The sequence below is a fragment of the Dermochelys coriacea genome, chromosome 3, assembly GCF_009764565.3.
Source record: "Dermochelys coriacea isolate rDerCor1 chromosome 3, rDerCor1.pri.v4, whole genome shotgun sequence".
In the NCBI taxonomy this organism is placed as follows: domain Eukaryota; kingdom Metazoa; phylum Chordata; order Testudines; family Dermochelyidae; genus Dermochelys; species Dermochelys coriacea.
The window spans coordinates 50,897,992-50,925,121 of NC_050070.1; the positions used below are offsets into that span (position 1 = coordinate 50,897,992).

Here is a 27,130-nt window from a genome sequence, read left to right on the forward strand (position 1 = left end):
AGGAAAAGTAATCTAAATTAACTTTGGACGTGAATTAGGCTAAACCTAATTAAGACCGCTTAAATTCTAAATGAGTGTGTTAACAGGTTTAATGTGATTTAAGTAATCCTCTTCAAATTAACATATTTTGCCAATTTAGATTTATTTTCGTGGATGTTGTCATGTATATAAACCTTAAAATTGAGTCAAAAACTTTTTAGTTAAACCAAGGCTAGTTTCTTGTTTAGACAAAGGCTTTAGGTGAGGGAAGTGCAGCTTGAAGTGAACCCATAATGTGTAGGCATTGTGAAGTCACGTCTCTGGTTCCTTGGTCCTGCTGGGGGCCAGCAGTAGTGAGAGTCTTGGGCAGCTTTTATAGATACCGAGGGTTCTGGATTGTGGGGAAGAAAACTCACCTGTATGTGCACTTTTGGTACCTTCATCTACTGCAGTGGTGGTCTGTTGAAAGCCTTGTTGAAAGTCCCTGGATAATGGTGGTAACCAAGGGTGATGTCAGGGTAGAAGAAGAGGTGGATGAGGCTTTTTAAAAAACAAACAAAAACCCTAACAAAATCATCCAAATCACAGGTCTTGGTGGTGATGCGGGACTTCAGCTATCCAGACATCTGTTGAAAATAACACAGCAGGGCACAGATTATCCAATAAATTCTTGGAATATATTGGAGATAATTTTTTATTTCAGAAGGTGGAGAAAGCTACTAGGGGAGAGGCTGTTCTAGATTTGATTTTGACAAATAGGGAGGAACTGGTTGAGAATTTAAAAGTGGAAGGCATCTTGGATGAAAATGATCATGAAATGATAGAATTCATGATTCTAAGGAATGGTAGGAGGGAAAACAGCACAATAAAGACAATGGATTTCAAGAAGGCAGCCGTCAGCAAACTCAGGGAGTTTGTAAGTAAGATCCCATGGGAAGGAGGTCTAAGGGGAAAAACAGTTCAAGAGAGTTGACAGTTGTTCAAAGAGACATTATTAAGGGCACAAGAGCAAACTATCCCATTGCGTATGAAAGATAGGAAGTATGGCAAGAGACCACTGTGGCTTAACCAGGAGATCTTCAATGATCTGAAGCTCAGTAAGAGTCCTACAAAATGTGGAAACTAGGCTAAATTACAACGGATGAATATAAACAAAAAAACACAAGCATATAGGGACAAAATTAGAGAGGCCAAGGCACAAAATGAGATTAAACTAGCTAGAGACATAAAGGGTAACATGAAAACATATTAGAAGCAAGAGGAAGACCAAGGACAGGGTAGGCCCATTATTCAATGTGTGGGGGGGGACAATAACAGAAAATGTGGAAATGGCAGAAATGCTAAATGACTTTTTTGTTTGTTTTCACCAAAAAGGTTAGTAGCGATTGGACATCTAATATAGTGAACGCCAGTGAAAATAAGGTAGGACTGAGGCTAAAATAGGGGAAGAACAAGTTAAAAATTACTTAGATAAGTGTCTTCAAGTTGGCAGGGCCTGATGAAATACATGTTAGAATTCTCAAGGAGCTGACTGAGGAGATATCTGAGCCATTAGTGATTATCTTCAAAAACATGATAGATTCCAGAGGACTGTAAAAGGGAAAATATAGTGCTAATCTATAAAAAGAGAAATAAGGACAACCCAGGAAATTTCAGACTAGTCAGCTTAACTTCAATACCCAGAAACGTAATGGAGCAAATAATTAAGCATTGTGCAAACACCTAGAAGATAATAAGGTGATGGGTAACAATCAGCATGGATTTGTCAAGAACAAATCGTGTCATACCGACCTAGTAGCTTTCTTTGATAAGGTAACAAGCCTTGTGGATAGGGGGAAAGCAATAGATGTGGTCTATCTTGACTTTAGTAAGGCTTTTGATACAGTCTCGCATGCCCTTCTCATAAACAAACTAGGGAAATACAACCTAAATGGAACTATTACAAGGTGGGTGCATAACTGGTTGGAAAACTGTTCCTAGAGAATAATCATCAGTGGTTCACAGTCCAGCTGGAAAGGCATATTGAGTGGGGTCCTGCAGAAATCAGTGCTGGGTTCAGTTCTGTTTAATAGCTTCATCAACTATTTAGATAACGGCAGAGAGAATACGCATATAAAGTTTGGGGTTGATACCAAGCTAGGAGAGGTTGCAAGTGCTTTGAGGGATAGGATTCAAATTCAAAATGGTCTGGACAAACTGGAGAAATGGTCTGAAGTAAATAGGATGAAATTTAGTAAGGACAAGTGCAGAGTACTGCACCTAGAAAGGAACAATCAGGTGTGCACACACAAAATGGGAAATGACTGCCTAGGCAGGAGTACTGCAGAAAGTGATCTAGGGGTCATAGTTGATCACAAGCTAATTGAGAGTCTACAGTGCAACACTGTTGCAAAAAAAAAAAAAAGCAAAAAACAAAAAACAAAAAAACAACACACCAGTAAATGTAATTCTGGGAGGTATTAGCAGGATTGTTGTAAGCATGATGTTATAAGTAATTATTCTGATCTACTCTGTGCTAAGGCCTCACCGGGAGTATTATGTCCAGTTCTGGGTACCACATTTTAGGAAAGATATGAACACATTGGAGAAAGTCCAGAGGAGAGGAAGAAAAATGATTAAAGGTCTAGAAAACATGACCTATGAGGAAAGATTGAAAAAAATGGGTTTGTTTAGTCTGGAGAAGAGAAGACTGAGTGGGGATATAAGTTTTCAAGTACATAAAAGGTTTTTACAAGGAGGATGGAGAATTTTTTTTCTATGTAACCTCTGAGGATAGGACAAGAAGCAATGGGCTTAAATTGCAGCAAGGGAGGTTTAGGTCAGACATTAGGAAAAACTTGCTAACTATCAAGGTAGTTAAACACTGGAATAAATTGCCTAGGGAAGTTATGGAATCACAGTCATTGGAGATTTTTAAGAGCAGGTTAGATAAACACCTGTCAGGGATGGTCTAGATCAGTATTTCTCAAGCTATCTGATGTGGAGGACTGGCAATTTTTTTTCCCAATGTGCACACAGACTGGCAGCCGATGGCTCGCGGACCAGTACTTAATCTTGCCGTGAGTGCAGGGCACTGAACTAAAAGACCTCTCGAGGTCCATTATAGTCCTACGATTCTATGATTTTCTGTTCCCTTCTGGGGCATTTGGGGAAATAATAGCTGGGTGTAGAATGTTCAATAGAACAGCAGGCACTCTTCCCTTTAAGGTCTATTTGTTTCATTTCTTTATTCTGGAAGTTAATATTGTGAATCCCTGCACGTACAAAAATCAGAATAAACCTCTATTGAATCATTATTATTTAAGTGAAACTTGTGATAAATTCTATGCTTAAAAAAAAAAATCACAGCACTTGTATACATGAATATTAGTTACAGAATGACAAGCTGTATACTTAGATTTTGCATTCCAAGTCAGATATTTGAAATTTTTACTTATTTACATAGTAGCAAGATTTAGCCAACCTAAAAATACATACTGTACTTAAATTCTTTATGGTAAGACTTTTCAGTGTAGATCAATATTTTTAGGCTGAACAACCTTGACATTTGCCTTGAAAAATTATGTATTTGTCCATGCTATTTTTACATTCAGGTTTTTTTCTTAATGAAAACACTGATGCTCCAACCATACCTGCTTTTGCTTGGCCATCTTGATTATGCTGAAGCTCTGGAAAGGGGTGTTTGTGCCACCAAAGGATTACCTCTACTTTAAGTTGGGGGAAAACCCAACTAACTAGTTAAGGTGGCTTTTATATCCCCTTTCTGCTGTAGTGGTGCTGGGTATCTAGCCCAAGATATTTGAGTGTTGTTCATTTTTATTTTAAAAGGATTTCCCTGGGCTAAATTCATTTAAATATGAGGGCAAGAGATTGCCCTTGTTTGTGTTTTGATTGTGGATAGCCATTACCTATATTTAAGCCAGTCCTTCTGGTTATCAAGATTACTTATGCTCATTTTAGGATATTTTAAAATGTCCTAAATTAAACCCTTTGCTACATTTTAATATGGTGCATTGTTCTACAAAGTTGATGGTAAGCTTGCATTCTCATTGCCCATATGTTTGACTCAAATCAATAAAAGGAGACCCCCATTTTTAAGGGAACCTAAGTTTTCCCAAACAAACTACCTGATGGGCAGAATTTGCCTCCTATGAGGCAATGGCATGAAAATGAGGTGCACTGCTTAAGCAGCTGTCTGATTGCCTTATGCCTTTGAAACACACAGTACCTTTAAATACTGGAGAGAGCATACTGGGAATAAGTCCTTGCTACGTCTTTGAAGAAGTGTAACTAATTTTTCACATAGAACAGTTCTTGGGTGAGGGGAGCTGATGGGGCCCAAAGAATAGTATAGACATATGATAGGTTATTCTTTTATTAAAATGATTGTCTCCAGATAAATGTACTTCATTTATTAATTGCTTTTATGATTTTATGCAGGGATTGAAATACATCGACCAAATCTGTTGTTGGGTTTGATAATTCGCCAAAAAATGAAGAGACAGATTAGTGCTAGCACTAGCCTTGTGGATGAAACTTCTGAAAGTGCCCCGAGTAACTTGCCGCCAGAAAAAAAAAGCAAACAGAGCAAACCTGATGTCTCTAGTACTGAAGTAGTAGTAGAAGAAGAGGAGGAAGAAAATGATTTTTTTAATTCCTTCACAACTGTGTTACATAAGCAGAGAAATAAGCCTCAACAATCTAATACAGAAGAAATGCCAGCAGTTATTGAACCTGTAGTAGAAAGTATCAAACATGAGCCACCAAAGCCACTGAGATTTCTTCCTGGAGTTCTCGTTGGATGGGAAAATCAGTCTTCTACTCTTGAGCTAGCAAATAAACCACTGCCTGTAGATGATATTCTTCAAAGTCTTTTGGGTACTACAGGACAGATATATGAACACCATCAGACAGTGGTGGATCAGTGTGCTAGTCAAGAAATACCTTTATTTGCTGAACAAATAAGCTTAAAAGAAGAAAAAATGAATGTTGCTGAAGTAACTGCTGATGAAGCTATAGAAACTAAGACTAGATTAGATGATTCACAAGAATCCACTGATGTTACAGTAACAGTGGATATGCCAGTTGCAGGGACCTCATGTTCTGTGGCAACTGTAGGAACTCTGATAAGTCTAAGTCTTAAGGGAAAACCACCAGATGTTTCTACAGAAGCATTTTTAGCAAACTTATCTGTTCAATCACAGAGCAAGGAAACTGAGGAGTGTAAAGAAAATGATCCAAAGTGGCAGCTGTATGACACAGAGAATGTTTTGCAAGAAAGCAAAAGGAGCACAAATTCTAGCTTCTCTTCTTCCTCATCAAATGCAGGTAAAGGAAGTGGTGATAACAATGTTAACATAGGTTCTGCTGAAGGTATGACTGCTAATACTTCCAAATCTCCACAGTTTATTAATCTGAAAAGGGACCCAAGACAAGCAGCTGGACGAAGCCAACAGATGAATGCTTTAGAAAATAAGGAGGGGGACACTAACAGAAATGAAGAAAGACAAAATATACAATCAGACATGTCCGGAAGTGAGCAAATGGAGATGGAGAATAAACAGTCAGGAGAAAAGAGCTTAAACGTGTATCAAAGTGATGGTCAGACATCTGAGATGCAGTGTACCTCAACTCCAACTAAAACAGATAATGTATGTGCTTCGCAAATGGAAGAAACAAAACACTCGCAGGAAGATACACCAATGAAAAATATTGAAACAGTGCACTCATTTAGAAGAGGACCAGCAACAACCTCATCTCATTTTGAAAAAGAAAATTCTTCTCTTTCTGAATTCACTTCCAAAGTCCCCAGCCCAGTTATGAGTGGAAATTTCTCACCAGTTAGACCTCAGCAGCACAATTTTCAGCATCTTAAATCTAATCTACCTGGATTTCAGTTTCAAACACTTTCACCTCCTAACTTCCCCCCCCAGAACAGCCCCATGTTTGGATTTCCTCCTCATCTACCACCTCCACTTCTTCCTCCTCCAGGTTTTGGTTTCGCTCAAAATCCTATGATGCCATGGCCATCTGTTGTTCATTTGTCAGGTCAGCCACCGCATTATGCTGGACCCATTGTTCAAGGGCCATCGCTGACTCATAAACAATCAAGATTTCCAGGGCCAGAAAACTTTTATCAGAGTAAAGACAATAAGAGACCAGAAAGACGCCATAGTGACCCTTGGGGCAGACAAGAACAACATTTAGAGAGAGGGTTCAGTAGGGGAAAAAGCGATCAGCATAGACAAAGGTTTTATAGTGAATCCCATCACCAAAAGAAAGACAGACATGAGAAAGAGTGGAACAGTGAAAAATACTGGGAACAGGATTCTGAAAGGAATAGACGGAAAGACCGAAACCAGGAAAAAGAGAGAGAGAAAAAAAGCAGAGAGGAAGGACATAGAGACAAAGAGAGGTTACGACTTTCACACAGCGATAGGGGATCTGATGGAAAATCCTCTAGGGAGAGTAGAAATCCAGAAAAAAAGATAGATAAACCTAAAAGTGAAGAACAGTCTCATGAAAAGGATAAAGAGAGGGAGAAAAGTAGGGAGAGACATAGAGAACGAGAAAGTGAAAAGAACAGAGACAGACATCACAAAGACAGGGACCACAATGACAGAGCTAAAAGCAAAAGGTAAAAAGAGCAGGCAATCTTTCAAAATCCTATTTAAATAACTGTTAGTTGTGTCCTAAAGTTTTGTAAAAATGCCTGCTAGGATTGTGCCATCTTTTTTTATTCATTGTTGGTGTTTTGCAAAAACAAGTCTGTGTTTTGGTACAAAGCTGTGTACCAATACTCATCTTCTTTTACATTATACCAACTATCCCTAGAAATAGGAATTTAATATTTTTCAGAATTTTACATTGCTGTATATTCAAAATTTTAAAGATTTCTTTTATTAATATGCAATAAAGGCTTAGAGATTTCTTAGTTGATGAAGTTGGCTTTAGTCAAGTATGCATTATAGTTGCTGCCTTTGGTAATTTGTGCTCTCTTCTGTTTTAAGATGCTCCAGTAAATTTTAAAAATGAATTTCACATAATAGCCTTGTTTTTAAATTGCACTGTTTTTGAGGACTGTAGCAGAGTCTTAGTATCCCTCATACATTACAACACAAAATACAACATATGTTGAGTGGTGTGAAGTTTTTTTTATTGATTCAATAATACAATAAAAGAATTCAGCAGTATTTCCAGTACTTATCAAGTATTTCCCAAGCATCCGAAGCAGTTTGTGACCAGAAATTAGAAGGCTGAGCTGTCCAAATGTTGTTGCTTTAAACTGCACTTGTTTTAATAAGAAAAAAATTTAAACCATATTCTTTAAACTATGATTTACTAGTCAGTTAATTTTCCCATAATTTTTCATGCTTCAAAAACTTGAATACCTAAGCTTGTACATTATCTTGTGTTTTGCTATCCTTTTTACTGTAAAATGTAAATATTTTAAGGGATATTTTGATTCTAAAAATGATAAAACTTTCTCACATACTTTGTGTGTTTGATTTCATAGGTATGAAGCAGTAGACTAAACCAGTATAACAAACAAGTTGTAGAATGACTCTTGTAGCTTTGCTTTACACTTCATGACTAGTGATTTTTGGGGGGGGGGGGGGAAATCATGTCAGGGCTTTTAATAAACAAGCAGTTCAGATTTTATGGTAACTGGCATCCACGGATACTTTTTTTAAAACCAGAATATTATTGTGTCTTATACTTTCTAAAAAAAAAAAAAAAAAAAAACTATGTGTTGCTCATTTTGTTGAATCTGCTTTTGAAAAACAAACACTCTACCATTACATTATTCTTTCCATCACACTATTTTGCAGTATTTGGTCTAATTATTTTTACTTAATTTTACTTGTGTATAAAGAAATTTGAATACATTGCCTTACCTATGAACACAGCTTTTTGCACTTTGGTGTAGAATAAACCTCTTTCCAATAACAGAGATGTGATTAAAAGACCAAAATTATTAACTTTTTAAATTGGCCATATATTTAAAAGTAGCTTCCTATTTGCAGACATTGCACATAGCTTTACAGCCAAATTAAATAAGGTTAAAATTAAAAATGTTTTATACCAAATAAAGGTGGTGGTAGTTTTATTGTATTATTTCTAGGCCAATAGCTCTGAAGATTCAGAAAATAATTTCTGAACTAAATTAGGAACTGAAAGCCATATTTAAGACCTTAATTTAAAAAAATATACGTGGCCTATTGTCTACAGGACTCAAACCATTCTGTTCAAAATTGGTTTAATAATTGAAGTGGTGGTTGGGCTATTAATTCCATGAGTGGTAATAAATTGCAAGCATTGTGGTGTTGCTTAGCATATCAGCAAATTGGGTTCTCTCGGCCAAGAAATCTAAGTTTAAATATCCCTTTCCTTTGGAGGTCTATATGCATAATACCATTTCTTTTTATTCATTTTTGAAGTAGGTAATGTTTTGTGTGTGTTAGATTTATATTCTGATTTAAAGTGGTGACTTTGCTTATGGGGTTAAGATTTAAATAATTTCAATATCTGTCCTAGACGTCTGTTGTATTGCTTTCTTTTAATCTGCCCATTTGTAGTCTCCTTCCCAAGCTGCTGGTACTAACAAGCCACCTCATATTCTGTTTGTATCATAAAAATAACTCTGTACCAGTGAAACTGAACTGCTACCCTTAAAAAATTAGCATGCCTGATTATGTTAAGGTGGTTTGCTTGAAAAGGTAATTTGTGGGCACGATAGCTCGGCCCACGCTGCATCATATTTTCAAACACTTGCTGAGTGGATGTAACATAACAGTGGTGTCCAACGTGTCACTCTCAATTGTGGCTTTCAAAGACATCTGTGTTAACATAGGTTCATTTTTAGTTGATGGCGACTGGGAAATCTGTTCCCAGACTCCTGCTCTTCAGTTACTAAACTGAAGTGTTTGAATAAGTCTGATCACTATAGAGCAATAGTATAGGGTGCTGCCTCCTCAGTTTGCCTCTCATATTCTCCCCTGTAGCTATGGGAGTAGCTTGGAGTGCTGTGAGAAGCTGCTAACTGTTCCCCTGCTGCATCACATTGTGGGAGAAGAGGAGAGAGTAACTGGTTACTCCGTTATGTGGTTTCAGAATAGCAGTCATGTTAGTCTGTATTCGCAAAAAGAAAAGGAGTACTTGTGGCTTAGAGACTAACAAATTTATTTGAGCATCAGCTTTCGTGAGCTACAGCTCACTTCATCGGATGCATTTGTAGCTCACGAAAGCTTATAGTTTCTAAGGGGCTACAAGTACTCCTTTCCATTATGTGGCTAGCTGCTAGGCTGTGGCAGACTTGGGGGAAGAGAGCAAGATAGATGGCTCCCTTTCCCTCCCACCAAGAGGTAGCCTGGGAAAGGGGGGAAGAGGAAAAGCTGAGAACTAATAACCTCCCTAATATACCTGTTACACCTCCCTGCTTCTTGGCCCCAGTTATCCTAGTAGGCTTCTTTAACTTGCTAAATGGCAACAGTCCATTAGGGGGGTAGCTGGAAAGCAATATTCTTCAGCTACTCTTTATTACTGATATGTCTACTGGGAAGAGGGAGGTATAGGAACCTCTGTGCTCATTGAGGACAACCTCACACTGGAGAAATCCCCAGCAAAGGACTTGTGGGCAGTTTCCGCTCCCTTTTCATTGCCTGAGCAGCATAAAGAAGTGGAACAAGCGTCTGTCCCACAGTATTGACTGTTGACCCTTAATATTTAAGAAATAGTTTGATGAATAGGTGAGACATTGGTGCTTTATATGTATCCTGAAATGTGCCTGGAAATTTGACATGTCACTGGGTACTTCAAATATATTTAAATTATTTATATTGTTGTCTTAGCAGACATCCAGCCTTTTACTTATGATTCTTGCTGAGTGGCTGTTTTTGTATCTTGAAATAAATCCATGTAATTTCTCTTCTCTGCTTTTTGAGCACACTGTTTGTGTATATATGTATGTTATATGTATATGTAGTTAATTCCTAATATGAGAAGAGAGCTTGATCTTGAGCTGTAATAAAAGGGAAGAAGGTAGAAATCCACCACTTTTGTTTTGATGTAAACATTTTATTTATACAGTAAATTAATAGTAATTGATTGAAATTAAAAATTTAAATGGTATTGAAGGCCATATCATAACTGAGCGCATTAAATATAACAAATATGTTTTGTTTTCTTATTGATTAAAGTACTGATAATTAAAGTAATAACTAGGCATTTGCAAAATGAATTACTTGTTTACTTTGCATAAAAGGGCTTTATGGTTGAGGTTTTAAGCTGACACGAGGATTGAACTTCAGTGGGAGATCTGTGGCTATATCCCCTAGATATCTTGGAAAATCTCAATCTCCACTGAAGAAAAATTCCAGTGTTTTCCTATGAAACACTGTATGTGCATGAAGTTATTCTAAAAGACTGACTTTTTCATGCTTTACAGGCCATTTGTAAGAAAAACTAAGACTCGGAGAAACTTTTTGGTATTAAAATAAATGGGAAGAGTACTGGATTTTGGATGACAGTAGACAGATTTGTGTGTGCGCAAATAAAACTTAGGCAAATGTAGTTAATTTTTTGTATACTATTGCCAGTTGATTTTCAGGAATTCCAGATAAAACTAGGCAACCTGTACTCTATCACTCTACCAGAGAACTGGTTTCTGATGTTGACCTTTCTATTTCTGTACTAATATAGTATACTTGAGAATGCTGGGCTAAAGAAGCTGGAAAGGAGGCCGTAATTTAAACATTTCTCAGGGCTTTTATTCTTGTAAACTATCACTTTTAGAGTACAAAATTGTCTCAGGCAAAATAAATCTATAAAATCAGTTTTCTGTTTTCAAAACAGTACCTAGAAATGAGATTAGTAGCATGAGTAAATTTGACCATTTTTCATCTGTGCTATTCACCCAACCATATAAAAAGTTAGGTAGTTTATAGTAGCAAGCAAGTAGTTACAGCATGTGTGTAATACTACTAAGCATGTTACTAAAAAGGAGTCTCATTCTAATACTACTAGCCACTAGACAGAGCGGAGCATAACCCTACTCATCTGTTCATGTGGGTTTTTTCAATTAATCCCATCTCCATCATAAACATTGTAGCCTTCTGCCTTAATTAATTGGATTGTTTTAGAATCTTGAAAGAGTACAACATCTTTAATTTTACCAACTAGCTGCTGACTAAAAAGCCCTGAAGTGACTATGTTTACTTTTCTGCCAAGTTCAAACCCACCAAAATAGCAAATGGCTCCATAGTTTAGAGCAATGTATTTTCTTTGTGGATCAATATCTTCAAAGAGAACCAGATATTCATCAAGGTACACTTTAATAGAAGTCTGGTTTTGAGCTATGGTGATAAAATGCCATCTCTTGCAACAAAGGGAATGTTTACTGTAAATTAAAGGGACAGAGATTCTTTCTCCAAGATTAACCACAACTTTCAAGGTCCCATTAGTAAGACCAACTGCAAGGAAATCATTGTCTTCATCTTCAGCTTTTCCCATCCATAAAATTAAGCCTTCACTCTGACTGGTAGTAAAATTTAGAGAGACACTGGTAAATCTGAGGTCTCTCTTTCCATAATGAGGATCCATGTATTTGATGTATGAATTACCTGCAAATTTTGCAGTAGAAAATGAGATTTCATTATCACAGTATCTACCTGACCATCCTAGTGTACATGCACAACTGTATGAAAATAAAATGGGATCAGGAATACAAAGAGCCTGGTGCAGACACATATTATGTAAACAGTAAATTGATTGTTCACATATTTTTCCTGTCCAGGGTTGTGGACAAAAGCAAGAAAAGCCTGAGTTTTGAACTTGACATTTACCATTATTTTTGCACACTGTATAACCGCAAACAGTTCCATCACAGTCACCTACATTGGAACCATCTTTAGGGTCTGCTTCAGTGAGTTTTAGTTCTCTGTGGTTTATAATAATTTCTCGTATACACCCACTGAAACCTATGGGTTCATTCTCTATTGCCATTGAGTTGACCAGATTTAAGGATGACACTCCTCCGACATAGAAATCTGTGTTTGTGTCGAGGGCAGTCATTCCAGCACTGGCTTTCTGCGTAATGTTGATGCCATCCAGATCCAGGTAACCTTCATTATCTACTCTTCCTGCTTTAAGGAAATGCCAGGTACTTCCATTTGTACATACGTTTTGAAGAGACTGTAAGATGACTATCTTGTCACCAAGGCTGTAGCGTAGCTGTACAAATCCATTTACTAAGGATATACATAGGAAGTCACCTGTGGAAATAAATTACTTGATGTCAAATAGATTTTACTTTGAGATTTACGTAGCAACTCCTATAGTTAAGGTGTCCTGACACTTCATTTTAATACCCTCTTTTTAGTTGCTTGTAACTTTACCAGACTCAAACCATTCAAGCTGAAATTTTCCATGTTGGGTGTGTGCCTGTCAGTATTTTTTTTTAAATATGTATTTCAGCTATTTCTGAGAACAAGATTAGGGAAAATGTATTTTTTTTTGCCTGTGTTAAAGTCTTACAACTGCTTGAGAAGCACTGTTGCTGCCACACTTTGGAGCAGGGACTTGAAATTTGGCAAGGTGGAAGGGCGGATTGGGAAGAGATTGCCCTCATATCCACAAGATGTGTTGTGCAGTCCCTGTGGAAAACTGTCCAAATGTGGCCAAGTTATAAGTCCCAGAAAAATTTCAATTTAAAAGTGCTCAGTAGAGGCTTGCTAGAATTTAGCAGCTAAATTCCCTGAAGATTCTGTCTTCACTGACTGAACATGCTTTATTCCTTCCTGTCTGCAACCAGATAGTGCATGGGCCATCCTGAGCATGCCTCATCCGAGGACTTCCCTTACATTTCCTTCTCCCTGGGACTGCTGTGGCACCAAGCACAGGGACTGAGTAGGGAGACGTTCTCTCCTGTGCTCTCCAGGTTTCTGCTACATTCAGGCAGCATGGAGGAGGAGGAGGAAAAGGAACAGCCTGAGTTGAAAGCAGAGGGGTGAAGGACAGGTGTGGAGGAGGGTGAGCAGCTGGAGACCAGCAGTTGGGTTAGCAGCAGGAGCAAGGACTGGGAGGATGGGGGCAGAAGATAGGAGTGGGGCATAGGAGCTAAAGTGAGGAGCTGGGGATTATGGGGGGGGGAGGAGAACATGGGCAGGAATTGAGGTGGGGGACGAGAAGAAATAACAGCACTGTTTTTAAGTCTGCAGCAAATGGGGCAGTTTCATTGCCTCAGTCATGGAGTAGCTCATATAGCTGGGAAGCTGCAGGGCATGTCATACAAGTTCAGTTTGAGAGAAAGGTGAATTACTTTACCTACCATGTACAAAAATAGAATGACCTGTTTAAATCTAATGGTTCATTGTATGTTGTTTGATAGCAGTCTCACCAAATCTTTCCCATAAACACACTTTATTTTAAATCACATGTGAGAATATGGCTTTACCGTTTATTTTTATTTACTGGACCTGTTATCTTGTACAACTTGTACTATGCAAATACCCTCTCATCTTTGGGTTGAACTAAGTGGAATACACATTTTGAAAAGCCTTGCCTCAAAATTGCACAATAATATAGGAAACAAAAGTACAAAACCAGGATGTGCATCTATTTTACACCTGCTGTTTCCACGGTAAGCCTGGCATAATATATTGATATGACAAAACATCAGTTTTTGATGCTTTTGCATGTTAGTTTCAATGAAGATAACTCTGCTCTGTAGCTTAGCATGTATAACAATTCTGGCTGTCTGGGCTACACTCCTCTCGCTGCAGTTCAGAGAGGTGGATCCATGTTTTGGTGCCGTATAGTTTGGCCATGCCCCTTCTGCTCCTGCTTACTGCCAGATTATCTGTCTCCACAGCAGCAGACAGTGGTGGCTTCTTTTGCTATGCCAGTACCCTTGTTCCTTTTTGTTTTAACTTTTTTCTGCCCAGTGTTTTGGGCAGTGGGGAGTAGTGTTCTCCCTCCCCAGTATTCTTCCTCCTCTCCCGCTTGGTTAACTCCTCGGGGGGTTAACTGTCCCTGAGCCTCCACTGCAGCATCTCCCTGCCAGCTACTCTGCCCCTTAAAGGCCTGGCAAATGGTTTTCTGTAAGGCAGCATTCCTAGGTTCAGCAGACGGTGAGTTGTACCCAGCCGTCTGCCCATAACTCTGTTACAAAGTTCCAGAACTATAAGTCAGACACGAGGGTGTGGTACCCGACCTACTGAAGCAACTGCCACACCACCAGGGGAAAAATGGACCAGGCACGCCAGTGCAGAGCTGGGTCAGGCTCCAGAAACAAGGAGGATCCTGACCATTTGAGTTGGGGGATAAGTCCAAGGGGACCCCTTCAGAATTGAGCCTGCCTGCCCTCTCCCAAGTTTTAAAGTGGGTCCTGAGAACTCTGGGGAAAGAAACAGGGCTTCTAATCAACCTTCCTTCTACCCAAGGCTCTGATATTGAGTTTTCCCCTCCCAGGGGGAATGGGACCAATGTGGGAAGATTCAGAGACAGACCTCTCAAAAGGGCTCCAGGCCCTAAAGAAGATAGGGCACGTAAGACTACATGAAAGCTATGCTCCCAAAACCTGCCAAAAAGGTTAAATAAAAAAAAGCCTAAATATTGAAAAAGCATAAAAGCTCCAGGAATGGAGTCCTCTTCCCTCTCATTTACTGAGGAGGGTGAGGAGTTAGGTTCTGAAACCTGAGCAGGTTCTGAAACCTCTGTAAATTTCTCCCCTCAAAATCCTCCACTGAAGCTGCAGTTACCCCTTTATTCCTCCTTTGAGAAAGTGGTTAGGGATGAATGGAACAAGTCTGACAGTGGCAAGCACTTTCACAAGAGTGTCCTCAAGCTCTATGACATTCAAGAACCAAAGGGCTTTATTGCTGAGCTATCCAAGATGGATGCTGCTGCGGCATCCCTCACCAGGGCTTTGGTTATTCCCTCAGAAGGATACCCTGTGGAGGCCACTCTCAAAAAAGGGCTTCAAAGCCTCCTCAGCCACCTTGCAAGCGTCCCTGGCTGCAATCTGGATATGGGAATGAGTGTTCCTTCTGATGAAAGTTCTCTGGGTTCCAGTCCATCTTTTTCATTGTACGGAAGTGCATGGGGGGATATTAGAGCCATTTGCAATCTCAGAAGGCTCAACAAGTGGATGAAGAAAATGAAGTTTTGGAAGGAGACCCTGGCATCTAAGATGTCTTCTCTGTCCTGGGGTTACTTCATTACTTCAGTAGATTTAGCAGATGCATATCTCCTTATCTCTATCAGACTGTGCCGCCGCAGACTTCTGAGGTTCACGTACAGCTGAATACCTTATTAGTACCCAACTCTCCCATTTGGCCTGTCTTTGGCCCCCAGGGTATTTACTAAAATGCTGGTGGCTATAATACTCATGGTACCCTGTAGTAACTAAAGAATGCACGTTACCATATCTATTGATCTGAGGGAAAAGTGCTTAAGTGCTGGAGATTTTCTGGCCTTCAAAATTTTTAATTACTTGCATTATAAAAAAGTACAGGTAGAAGTTGATCTACTTGTTATTCAAGTTTCAGTGGGGGAGGTTTAGGTTGGATATTAGGAAAACCTTTTTCACTAGGAGGGTTGTGAAACACTGGAATGAGTTACCTAGGGAGGTGGTGGAATCTCCTTCCTTAGAAGTTTTTAAGGTCAGGCTTGACAAAGCCCTGGCTGGGATGATTTAGTTGGGGATTGGTCCTGCTTTGAGCAGGGGGTTGTACTAGATGACCTCCTGAGGTCCCTTCCAACCCTGATATTCTATGAATACTTAACTGTTGCTACTATAACACAATCTTTAAAATTAGCTTTCCTAAATCTTTTAAAACTGCAAAGGCTCTAGCAAAAATTCAGCTGTGACTTTAAACTTAAAACAATAGCATAAATAATGGTGTGGGTGGTAGCTGAGATTGTCAAATTGAACTATACTGAACTAGAGGCAAGCATATTTAGGTGAATATAACATTTATATTTGACCTGCCACCAATTTTCATTTGGCCATTTGTTCCTTTACTGGGATTCAAGTATTTGGGGGATGTTGTGGGGACTGAAAAAAGTGAAGCAAAGAGTGCATTTCGAGAGCTAAGTGTTTCCTCTCCCTACCCTCATTCGTGAGTCTTAAGTCTGCTAAGACTACTTCTAAGGGTGTCTGTGTTGCAAGCTGGGGTGCGATTCCCAGCACAAGGAGACATACTTGCATGTAATGGGGACAGGCTAGCTGTCCCCAGTATGTGACTAGGGTCTCAATGGCCATATACTTGAGGCGGCTAGCTTGTTCCTCACCTTGCAGTTCTACAGCTGCATTCTATTTTTAGCTTGTTAACTTGAGAGCTAGCACAAGTATGACTGTGCAAGGTGGGAATCACGTCACCCAACTCAAAGCGTACATACCTTAAGGCTACAAAGGTAGGACTGTCTCCACATGCCCACTCAATCTTTGCCCTCTGCTGACTGCTTATCTGTTTTTTGTAATGTACATTCAAAGAAAATCAAATTAGAATAACAAAACTTTGTTTCATGCTATCATGGGGCAATGACATTTATCCCTTAGATTGGATTCATACCAGTGGCCTACAAGAGACAAACTGTACACTGGTTTTTTAACTATTGAATGAACAGCCCACCCAGAACAATGTAAGTTTTAGCGTAGGCTGTTGTGAAAATATAAGTCAATCAGGGAGGCAGTGGGCACTTATGGAAGGACTTTATTTATGGTTTTAATGCACCCTAGTGAAGCGTAATAGTGTGTTCTGGGTGTATACAAAAGCTCATAGAGTTAATGCTCAGTTTCTAAAAATCCCTAAAATAAAGTAAGACTATCCCATGGCCTGATTGTGAATAATCCCCTGCCACATGGAGACCTTCCCCCAGAGGGGGATCTGTGCAGGGGCGGGAAGGCTGGACCAATGGTGCAGTAAAGAAGGATGATATCTTCCTATCAGCTTTCCCCTACCATGACAGTTCAGCTCCTCACGCTGTATTAAATATCTACTGCCAGGTGTGGCGGAATGGGGAGGGACAGTGGGGGCTAGCATCCCTGTACTGGAAATATTGTATGGGCTGATCTATATTTTTGCCCCCTTAGTTGTTCCACTATACATGCTGGGACCCAATGTTACCTGTAAACTGTATGGGGAGACAGAAGCAAGAGCATTATCCAGAGGGGCTGAAGTGGCTGTCACAGGGCTGGCCTTGGTTTACAGAGCAAGTAGGAACCAGGGTGATTTGGGTAGGGCTGGGACCAGCTACCCCTGCAGCTGGTGAGAGAGCAACAAACCGCCAGGCCCCCCACCTTCTAGTTTTGAGCTGGCACTTACTCTCCTCCAGCTGAGTCTCAGTAACAGCCTCTGCAGAGCACCCACCCTGCTGTTCCTCAAGTTCCCCCCCATTACAAGTGAGCTTCGATCAACTATGGCTGCAGCCCAGCATCTGCACTTCTGCACATGAGCTGTCCTCTTCTCTCTGCTATTTCTGGAAGCAGTTCACCATTGCAGCATGGAGTCAGTTCTTGACCATGCCCTCTCATGGAGCCTGCCAGAACATCTGGCTTTGTGGCGCAGGTCAGTGGCAGTTTGCTTTGCTTCCAACAGCTTTCTTGCCAACTTTGATTTTTAAAAGCCTTTCAGAGAGCAGCAAGCTCTACCTTCCTTTTCCCCTGAGTTGGCAGCATGTTGGTTTCAAAGACCTGGATCTGCTGCTGCAATGCCTCCCCTGGGGGACTCTTCTGTTCCCTCTCAGGTATAGCACAGCAGACCTGCAAATGCTAGACTAAATCACAGTTGTGCTCTACCTATGAGGCAGCTTTTGCAGTCTCAAAAAAGGATGAACTATCTGCTGTCATGAGGCATGGGGTTCAATGTCAGACCAGCATCTCAGGGCATCCCTTCTCCCATGTAGCCACCACAGTGCCAGTGCAGAAAGGTGTGCTCTGAGAGCCTCACGGAGAAGGTCTGGGGGGATGCTATTCAACCAAATCCCTGGGGGCTAAGTTCTGCAGCAACCCAAATCAGCAAGGAAAAGCCTCTTGAAGTCCCCTTTGCTTCCCACCACTCTTACATAGTTTCCTAGCACCCTGGGGAAAGGAACAGGACTCCTGCCAATCTCTCCTTCCCAAGATGAGTTAGGGATTCTTATGAAAAGACGCCCACACAAAATGTAGGCTTTAGATCCAGAGGAGGAGGCTGCAGAAGGAAATATAGCCAAGGAGATTAAGGTTCTTGATATAAAGGTCAAAAGAGACCCTGCTCTGGCCACAGCCATACAGGAGCTTTGTGAAAAAAGGGAAAAAGAGCCCACAAATCTTGGAAACACACAAAGGGAAAGAATATATTAAAAGGCTGAGCAATACTTGTCCATGTACTCAGACTTCACCTTCTTTAGTGAGGGAGGACAGCTTTCTGATTTAGGCTCAGAATATGGCAAAAAAACAAAAACAAAACCAGAAAAGGATCATTTCTACCCCACCCCATTTCCACTTAGCTCCCCTCAAAATTTGTTTCTGGGTGCAGGAAAATAGTGTCCACTGCTTAGCTCCAGCCTGACAATGAGGTTTTAGATGAGACGGCAAAGTCTCATCAGCTAAATCTCAGCCCAAACCAGAAATACTCCTTCACTCTTCCTTTGAAGATGTAATCAGAGATTAGAGGAAATGCCTTATAAGTAGACATGCAATCAAATTTTAAAAGATGCAAGCACCAACCCCTGCCCCTGCCCCCGCCCCCGCAAATGACAGAGATACCAAAGGTAGATGCTGTGGTGGTATCACTAGGAAAGGATATGATATTTTCATTAGGAAGGGATTTTTTCCCCCCTTCACAAGGACACAACAGACAGGAAGGTGGAAGACTCAGGAGGGATTTTAAGTCTTCTTCAGCAGCTTTAGTTGTCTGGGCCATTACCTGCTTTGCCAGAACCATGAAGTCCTGGCTGGCTGACGTTAAGGACCTAGACAACAGAGACCATCTTGATTACAGGTCCATCCTTAAGAAAAAATTCCTGGCACAGGTGAAAGCAATGCCTCTAGGAGCTCAGTATGACAACAAAAGCCTGTGTCTGCAGCCCAGTCTGAAGCTCAGAAGCAGATTAGTAACAACCCCTGTACAACTGTGCCAGTGAGACAGCCTATGTGTCACTAGCATCTCTAAATTAGTTGTGAAGTCAGAGGTATTTTCTTTTCAAGAACAGTCCATTGTAGTAAGAGAGGAGAATAGAAAAGAGAAGTTTTTCAATTATTTGTGCGTTGTGCTTTGTACAACCAATTTGTTTATTAAATCTTACATAACTTGGTAAAAAGAAAAGACATTATATAAAGTGCTTTGTAAACTAATCTGCAAAAGAAAGCCCTTTCACATCTGTTGGCTGCTAAGAATACGTCCGAGTCTTTCATTAGTCTAATTCTGTCTGGATTTGACGGATTACGTGAAGGCATATGTAAAGAGCTTGCAAGATTAGCTTTTTTGAAACCCTTCAAAACTTCAGTGCAATGAGAATGAGTGGTATGAAAATTGTAAAGCAATTAAATTACTCCATAGACAGCAACTTTTGTTAAGGGGAAGGGGAAGTATTTTTGGGGAAAAACATTTGAAATGAAATTTGTATGGCTCAGGATGATGATTTTAAGAAATGTTCTCTCCAGAACAGACTAAACATTCTCACTAATAGCAATAGAAATAGGGCATATTCATGCTAACCAGTTGCAACCTAACTTAAAAAGGCTGCAGAATCTCTTAGTGCACTTCCTTTGATCTCACCACCAAAGGGGTGGTTAATTTCTGTCTGTACCAGCTGTTATCATGATCTTTGACTTTTTTTATTTCTTTTGAGCTAGATAAATTTGTGGGGGGTTTTTTATTCTATTTTTCTGAGATATCTTTTGACACAGGAAATTGTTTGGTTTGAATGGGAGGAAATTATTCCTGTACAATCCCAGACTGCTTTTTTAATTAAAAACTTACAAAAGATGCCTAACAAAGGATTCTTAGCAAAAAATATATTTGTGTTTCACATTGTGCCATCTATTTTCTTTGAAACTTATTTTGGGTTCATAATTTGAATAGGTGGTGCTGTTATTGTCTGATGCCCATATCAATCTCACCTGGCAGTAGCCCATTATGACATCTGTGTAGGGAATGAGAAGGTGGTAACATTTGTGCGTGTGGCTGAGCATGTTTATTGACAATTTTAAAATCATTTAGGGTTTGAACAAAGGGATCTAAAAATATGACAAACTATTTATTTATTTCCCAGTACATAAATCCCTATTTCTGCATAACTTAGTGTTTGACATCCAGCTGGGAAGTTTCACCAGTGCTTTAATGATAATAATAGCTTATGCAGTGATACAAAATGTTTCTGTCTAAAATCATGAAAGACACTAAAGGAATGTACTATAAAGTTAAGATATATAAATAAAGTAATTTTCATATACAATTAAAATACTAGATTTGAAAATTTATAAACACGGCTTGGAAAATAAGTTTTTATGCCATACTGTTTTAAAAATGTGATTGTAACTTATCAAGGTTTTAAAATATTTTATACATAGTAAAACAGTTATACTTGACTACTTCTAATTGTATCATTCTGCCTGTCTAGCAAGTACAGGACTCACATGTTTTACTAAGGTAAATATTTTTCTAGCAACAATAAACTTGTCAGCATTAATCCATCTTTAATAAATATATAATTTATATATAATATATAAGTATAATAAATACTTAAACTCTCCATGAACTTCATGAGCTCTCTGTATTCCATTTACTTTCTCTGAGCTTCAGTTCAGTTAATTTCTGCATTTCCTTATTTTTGGTCTCTTAAAAATATGGGCCAAATCTTCAGTTGATGTAAATTGGCATAAATTCATTGTAGCCTATGGAGCTATGCAAGAGTACAACAGCTGGGGGGCTGGCTCCAATGTGTATATTTAAATCCTTCAATGTATATTTGTTGGACCATCTTCATTAAGTAGCTCCCCCATGCTTGTACTTTTGTGACAAAAAAAGTACATGCTTGCTTTGGATCCACCCAAAATTTGTTATATTATGCCACTTTTTAAGAGCTTGATTGAAAAGTTCAAAAGCCACAGCCACTCAAATGGACGTTGAACACTAATATGAAGACTGAACATTTGTACTGTTTAGATTTATGTTTCCTTTACTTTTTAAAGAAAGAACCCTCATGTATGATACAGACCCAGCACTTGTGGACAGAGCCTTGAAAGTCCTTACCTGATCGAGGGCTAAGGTGCTGGGCAGTATAAAAAAGGATACCATCTGCAGAAAGAGGCTGAAATTGTAGCTGGATGTGAGTCTTGTGTCGGATATGAAAGGAAGCAAATGACATCCATGATGATTCATTACTTCTGAAAGATGCATCACTGATGGATAAGGCTGGAAAATACAGGAAGGAAAAATATCTTTTATAAAAAGATTGGGTTTTTTTTTAGTGGAAGGGAATCTGTCATGGTAGAACTGATTCTCTGTAGCCTTTTTACATCATTCATAAGTGCAATACTTTCAGTTAGTCTCCTTCCACAAGACTAAACATAACCTGAGTACAGATTTGAAATCAATAGCGAGAGGATCTGTTGTGGGGTAGTCACCTGCTCTGGGCCTGAAAGGGTTACAGCAAGCCCGGGGAGAGTGCTGGGGCTGTGAGCCAAAGGCTAGGCTGATGGAGAAGGCAGCCACAGCTGGGACCATGCCCCAGTCAGGCTACAGCTGGCCTTATAAAAGGCTGTGAGCCAGGTACTCTCTCTCTAGCTGTGAAGAGAGACTGGCTTGGCTGCTTGGGAGCTCACTAGGGTACCTAGTGTGAAGCAGGGCTGGGAAAAGGCCAGAGGAGCTGGGGAGCTCCAGTCTGGAAAACCCCCAGCCTTCAGGCCTTGCTGAAGGCCTGAAGCAGGTACTAGGGTTGCAGAGGGGCAGCCAAAGGTTAGGCAAAGGCAGCAGGTCCAAACCCTCCTTGTTGATGACGAGGGGTACAGACTGCAGTCTGCCCCAGTGTGCAGGGGCTAGATGAGGACTAGCAGTAGCTACTGTGGCAAGGTGGCGGTTATCTGGGGTGGGGGAGACCCAGAGACTGCAGAGGGCAGAACCCTGAGGGAAGGGGCACTGGGGTCTGGGAGGGACACAGGGGGTCTGAAGCAAGCAGGGCACCGGCCTGCAGAGGGTACTCTGGAGAACTAATTCCCAAGATGACCAGTGGGAGGTGCCGCACCGGCGAGTCATTGCCTTGCTACAGGATCCCATGCCATTTTATTTTTTGGTACATTATTTTCAATAAGATGTCTAAGTCTGTGGTCCTCATGGAACTCTGTAGAATTCAGCTTCAGTGAAATGTAGGTATAATCTAAAAATCTTTTAAAAGTTAAGTATCAAGCTATTTTTTTCTAGGAGTACAAATAAGCAATGCCTTCTTCCATGTGCTGAAGCAAACGTTAATACAGGAATTTTTCTGATTAAAAAGTACTTTTGGATAATTACACTGAACCACTCTGTAGCTCAAATTCTAAATTATACTGGCATGGAGGTATCTCCAACAGTAAGACCGAAGATCTGATGTAGACTTATAGATTGTACACAGGTCTGTTACTCTGATTTGTTATTGTCCTTAGTAGTCCTCTTCCCTATGCCCACAATAAACATGGCTGGATCAATTGCTTTCACCCAGTTCTGTTTATGCTGCTCTAAACTGTTTCAGCTTTTCTTCCAGTGAAAAGATAGCCATTATAAAAAAAAATGAGACATAATTAGGTTAATCACTGGACAAATCAGTATAATAACTTGAGTATCCTTGCTGTACAGATAGTAATAACGATACCTTGCCTTGGCCTTTCGCTTCATACTTAGTTTTTTTTATTGGTTGTATTTATTACCTTTGAGGAAATGCCCTCAATTTATTATTTTAAATAATTCCCATCTTTGTAATGATGCAGAATAAATGTCAGGTTCTGATCCCAATTACACCAGAGTTATTTTGGATTTACATTGGTATAACTGATCAAAATCTGACCATCTCAGTTTAATACATACAACCATATTAAACAAATACCATAGTGGTGGACCCAGTATAAAAATCTAGATAGAGTATATGGTTAGGAATATTTTTATGTCACAAATGTAAAGTTTCTGGCCACTATACTAGAAAGATGACACATCAATGATGAAGACGTGCTCCCAAGAGTAGCAATTATTAATTAATAATTAGCAGTAATAAAAGCTGCCAACCAGATTTAATGTGGTATATGCTGTTAAAATAAAACCATGAAAATGGAGTACAAAAGGTAGCATGAAAGGTTATTTAAAAAAATCTCCCTGTTCTGGACTTTCCAGTCCTTGGTTTTACAATATGTAATAAATAGCAATTTCCATTATCCGTTTTGTAAACAATAATCATGCTGGCTTTTGTTAACAGTCACTCTTGTTTCTAAATGTATGTTCTTTGCTTTCCACAGGGTTTCAAAACTATTCTTCTGCTAGAAAAAATATTCACAGCCTGAATTATATGGAGAAGGACTCTGTCGTAAGAGTCAACCCAATGCTTAAATATGCTGCCTTTCAAAAGGAGACACTGGTAAAGAGTACACGGATCAACTGTGTCTGGCTGTCAGCATGAGGGATCCAGTTTCACCTTTGAGTTGAGTTCAGTCCATTCTCCCTAGGGAGTCAGTAAGGACTGTGGATGCAAACGGCTCAACTCCAGGTGGTGGAGTGTTTCACTGCTATTTAGTATCCTCTTTTGGACAATGGAGCTGCATTGTGGGGCTCTGGAAGCCAGGCACAGACAGACTTTATTGAACAAAAATTGCTATGATACAGGGCCTTTGAGGAGAGAGTGTATAAGAGTGGAAAAGTAGTGATTTCAAAGGATCACACAAAGAACACAGAAGAGCCATGATTCTCTATTTTATTAAAAAAAAGGAACAGAATATCTCATTTTACATACCTTATGCTGACACTTCTGAGATAAGCATTTATTTCTATTAGCATAAAATAAATTCTTTCTAATACAGCTAATACCCAGTCTCAGAAAATAAGCATTCATGTCATCACAATGCAATAGGACTGACTAGCTGAAGTACTGAAGTGCTTTGGGCTAACCTAAATGCTTGTACATTATCTTCTAAAATCTTAGAATATCAGGGTTGGAAGGGACCTCAGAAGGTCATCTGGTCAAAGCAGAACCAATCCCCAACTAAATCATCCAAGCCAGGGCTTTGTCAAGTGTGACGTTAGAAACCTCAAAAGAAGGAGATTCACCACCTCCCTAGGTAACCCATTCCAGTGCTTCACCACCTTCCTAATGAAAAAGTTTTCACTAATATCCAACCTAAACCTCCCCCACTGCAACTTGAGACCATTACTCCTCGTTCTGTCATCTGGTACCACTGAGAACAGTCTAGATCCATCCTCTTTGGAACCTCCTTTCAGGTAGTTGAAAGCAGCTATCAAGTCTCCCCCTCATTCTTCTCTTCTGCAGACTAAACAATCCCAGTTCCCTCAGCCTCTCCTCATAAGTCATGTGTTCCAGTCCCCTAATCAGTTTTGTTGCCCTCCGCTGGACTCTTTCCAATTTTTTCACATCCTTCTTGTAGTGTGGGGCCCAAAACTGGACACAGTATTCCAGATGAGGCCTCACCAATGTCAAATAGAGGGGAACAATCACATCCCTCGATCGGCTGGCAATGCCTCTACTTATACAGCCCAAAATGCCATTGGCCTTCTTGGCAACAAGGGCACACTGTTGACTCGTATCCAGCTTCTCATCCACTGTAACCTCTAGGTCCTTTTCTGCAAAACTGCTCGCTAGCCATTTGGTCCCTAATGAGCTACTGCATGCAGGAAAATTATGTGATTTAACAGATACATGGAAATATGAACCCATACGGCTGAGATCACATGGCTTTAAGTACATTTGAGAACAGAGATGGTCCAGATAGAGCTTGATACAATTTTTTCAGACAACTCATTTGCAAACTGTCAGCACACCAAAAAATCAGTTATTTGCACAGCTCTAGTTTAGAATAACATTTCAGCTTTATAATAACTCGTATTTTTTGATTTAAGAGTTTTATAATATACTATGTAGGTTCTTAAATTTGCTCTTAGGACAGGTATATGCAAAAGTATCATCATGTCAAATGCAGAACTGATTGACAGCTGTGTGCTTAGCAATGCACTTCACCTATTTTGTTTCTTGGCTTTGAAAATAAGATGTTTGACTTGGTGGGACTTAGCGGCAGCAGGATGAAATGGCGTACACATTTGAGAGAGACTCTAAACCAAAACAACTAAGAAAAATGGACTTCTGTGTTAGTCCTTGCAGTACTATTCCTGCAAACTTGGCTTCTGAATCACTATATTGTTATAATTAGGCACCAAACATCTCATTATGCAGTTTAATTGCATTTAAAATAAGCATAATCGATATTTAAACAAACTGTCCTGTTCCATACCAGACTATGTCTGTAGTTACTAGCAGATAGCTCAGAAAGTAGGTATCTAATGAAGCCAGTATGTTGCTAAATGTTAAAGAGAATTAAACTCTAAATCCCTTTAGACCAATTAGAGTTCTGGGAGCATGTTGTTGCTGCAACTACTACCGGTGAAGCACATTCTTCTTTCCCTTTAGTACTCATTATTATCTGTTAGGTTCCCTGTACTATGCCCTTTTGGCCAATCCTGCCGTGCTCAGAAGTCCTGTCCTGTCCATTGCTATCGTCATTGAGGCAGTTCTCTGGGCAATTCTTGCAGCCCAATTCCCAGCAAATGTAAACAGGGGGTGCTTAAGCACATTCCCAGCACACTGCTTGTGCAGTTTCATTGCAATAGCTTCCTCTGACAGCTCTTTGCCTCAGACCTATTAGCAGACCTCTTTCACTGGAATCCTCTCCTGACTCTTGCAACTTTGAAGCAAGAAGGGTTGGAAGTGATATAATCATAAAGGATGGCCACACTGTGGAATGTTGTGTGAAATAAGACGAATAATTGGTAATGAGTTAGGCCCCAGGCTTAAAAGAAGTGAACTGGAAAAAGACAGTTACCTTTTCCTGTAACTGGTGTCCTTCGAGATGTGTTTCTTATTTCCATGCAATTTAGATGTGTGTGTGCTTGCCACATGCACTGGTGCCGGAAGTTTTTTCCCTCATCAGTATCCGCAGAGGACCAGCTCCGGCCCCCCTGGAGTGGCATACGTATGCTGCAGTATTTCAGGTGCTACTGGCTCTCCCACACCCTCAGTTCCTTGTTGCCAGAAATTCTGACAGTGGGGAAGGAGGATGTGTGGTGGAATGGACAAGAGCAACACATCTTGAACACCAGTAACAGAAAAAGGTAATTGTCTTTTTCTTAGTGCTTACTCGTGTCCATTCAATATAGGTGACTCTCAAGCAATACCCCTTGAAGGTGGGTAGGAGTTCACAGATGTGTAGATTGCAACAAAGCTCTGCCGAACCAGCGTCTCTGGCCTGCCGAGTGATGGCACAGTGGGCCATGAACGTGTGCATCAAGGACCGCTTCATGGCTTGACAGGTGTACTGAATCAGGAAGTGAGCTAGGAAGGCCACCAAAGATGCCTGTGCTCTGGTCAAGTGGGCTCTGATGATCCGTGGAGGAAGGACTCCCGCCAACTCATAGCAGGTGCGAATGCAAGAGGTGATTCAGTTAGAAATCCTCTGTGTGGACACCAGGATGCCCTTCATTCTATCATCTGTAGAGATGAAAAGCTGAGTCAACTTACGGAAAGGCTTTGTCCGATCTAGGTAGACAGCCAGGGCCCTTCTCGCATCCAAAGCGTGAAGATGCCTCTCTCCACCAATCTCATGGTGCTTGGGGAAGAAGACCGTAAGGAACTTGTCCTGGCTCGTGTGGAAAGTAGACACCACCTTGGGAAGGAAGGCCGGGTGGGGCCGGAGCTGGACCTTGTCCTTATAGAAGACGGTGTATGGTGGTTCTGAGGTCAGGAATCCCAGCTCAGAGACTCACCTTGCCAACGTCACCACAACCACCAGGAAAGCTACCTTCCATGATAGGTGAGATAGGAAGCATGAGGCCAAAGGCTCAAAGGGCAGGCTTGTGAGCCTGGACAGAACCAAACTGAGATCCCATTGTGGACCGATTTTGTGGAAAAAGTCTCTCAATAC

At 40.2% G+C, this 27,130-nt stretch overlaps 2 protein-coding genes and 1 long non-coding RNA gene across 9 annotated transcripts in view; 2 read left to right on the top strand and 1 right to left on the bottom strand.

The window, feature by feature from the left end:
* The window catches only part of PHF3 (PHD finger protein 3), a 78,642-nt gene extending 71,169 nt beyond the window's left edge, over window positions 1-7,473 (top strand). For 6 of the 7 annotated variants that reach the window (XM_038394048.2, XM_038394057.2, XM_043510420.1 and 3 more), the window contains one exon: window positions 4,420-7,473. In XM_038394048.2, the coding sequence (XP_038249976.1) occupies window positions 4,420-6,620 (2,201 nt within the window). In that variant the 3' untranslated portion in view covers window positions 6,621-7,473. The remainder of the gene's footprint in view (window positions 1-4,419) is intronic. The other variant, XM_043510424.1, reaches the window with a different exon arrangement.
* Window positions 7,474-9,714: 2,241 nt separating this feature from the next.
* The window catches only part of LOC122459436 (protein eyes shut homolog), a 196,089-nt gene continuing 178,673 nt past the window's right edge, over window positions 9,715-27,130 (bottom strand). The window contains exons 8-9 of the mRNA XM_043511471.1: window positions 21,216-21,377; window positions 9,715-12,251 (exon numbers count right to left, since the gene is read on the bottom strand). Coding sequence (XP_043367406.1) covers window positions 11,056-12,251; window positions 21,216-21,377 — 1,358 coding nt within the window. The 3' untranslated portion in view covers window positions 9,715-11,055. The remainder of the gene's footprint in view (window positions 12,252-21,215; window positions 21,378-27,130) is intronic.
* LOC119854013 lies at window positions 22,092-24,104 on the top strand. The gene is made up of 2 exons (XR_005292313.1): window positions 22,092-22,327; window positions 23,444-24,104. It is a non-coding gene; the product is annotated as an uncharacterized LOC119854013 (long non-coding RNA).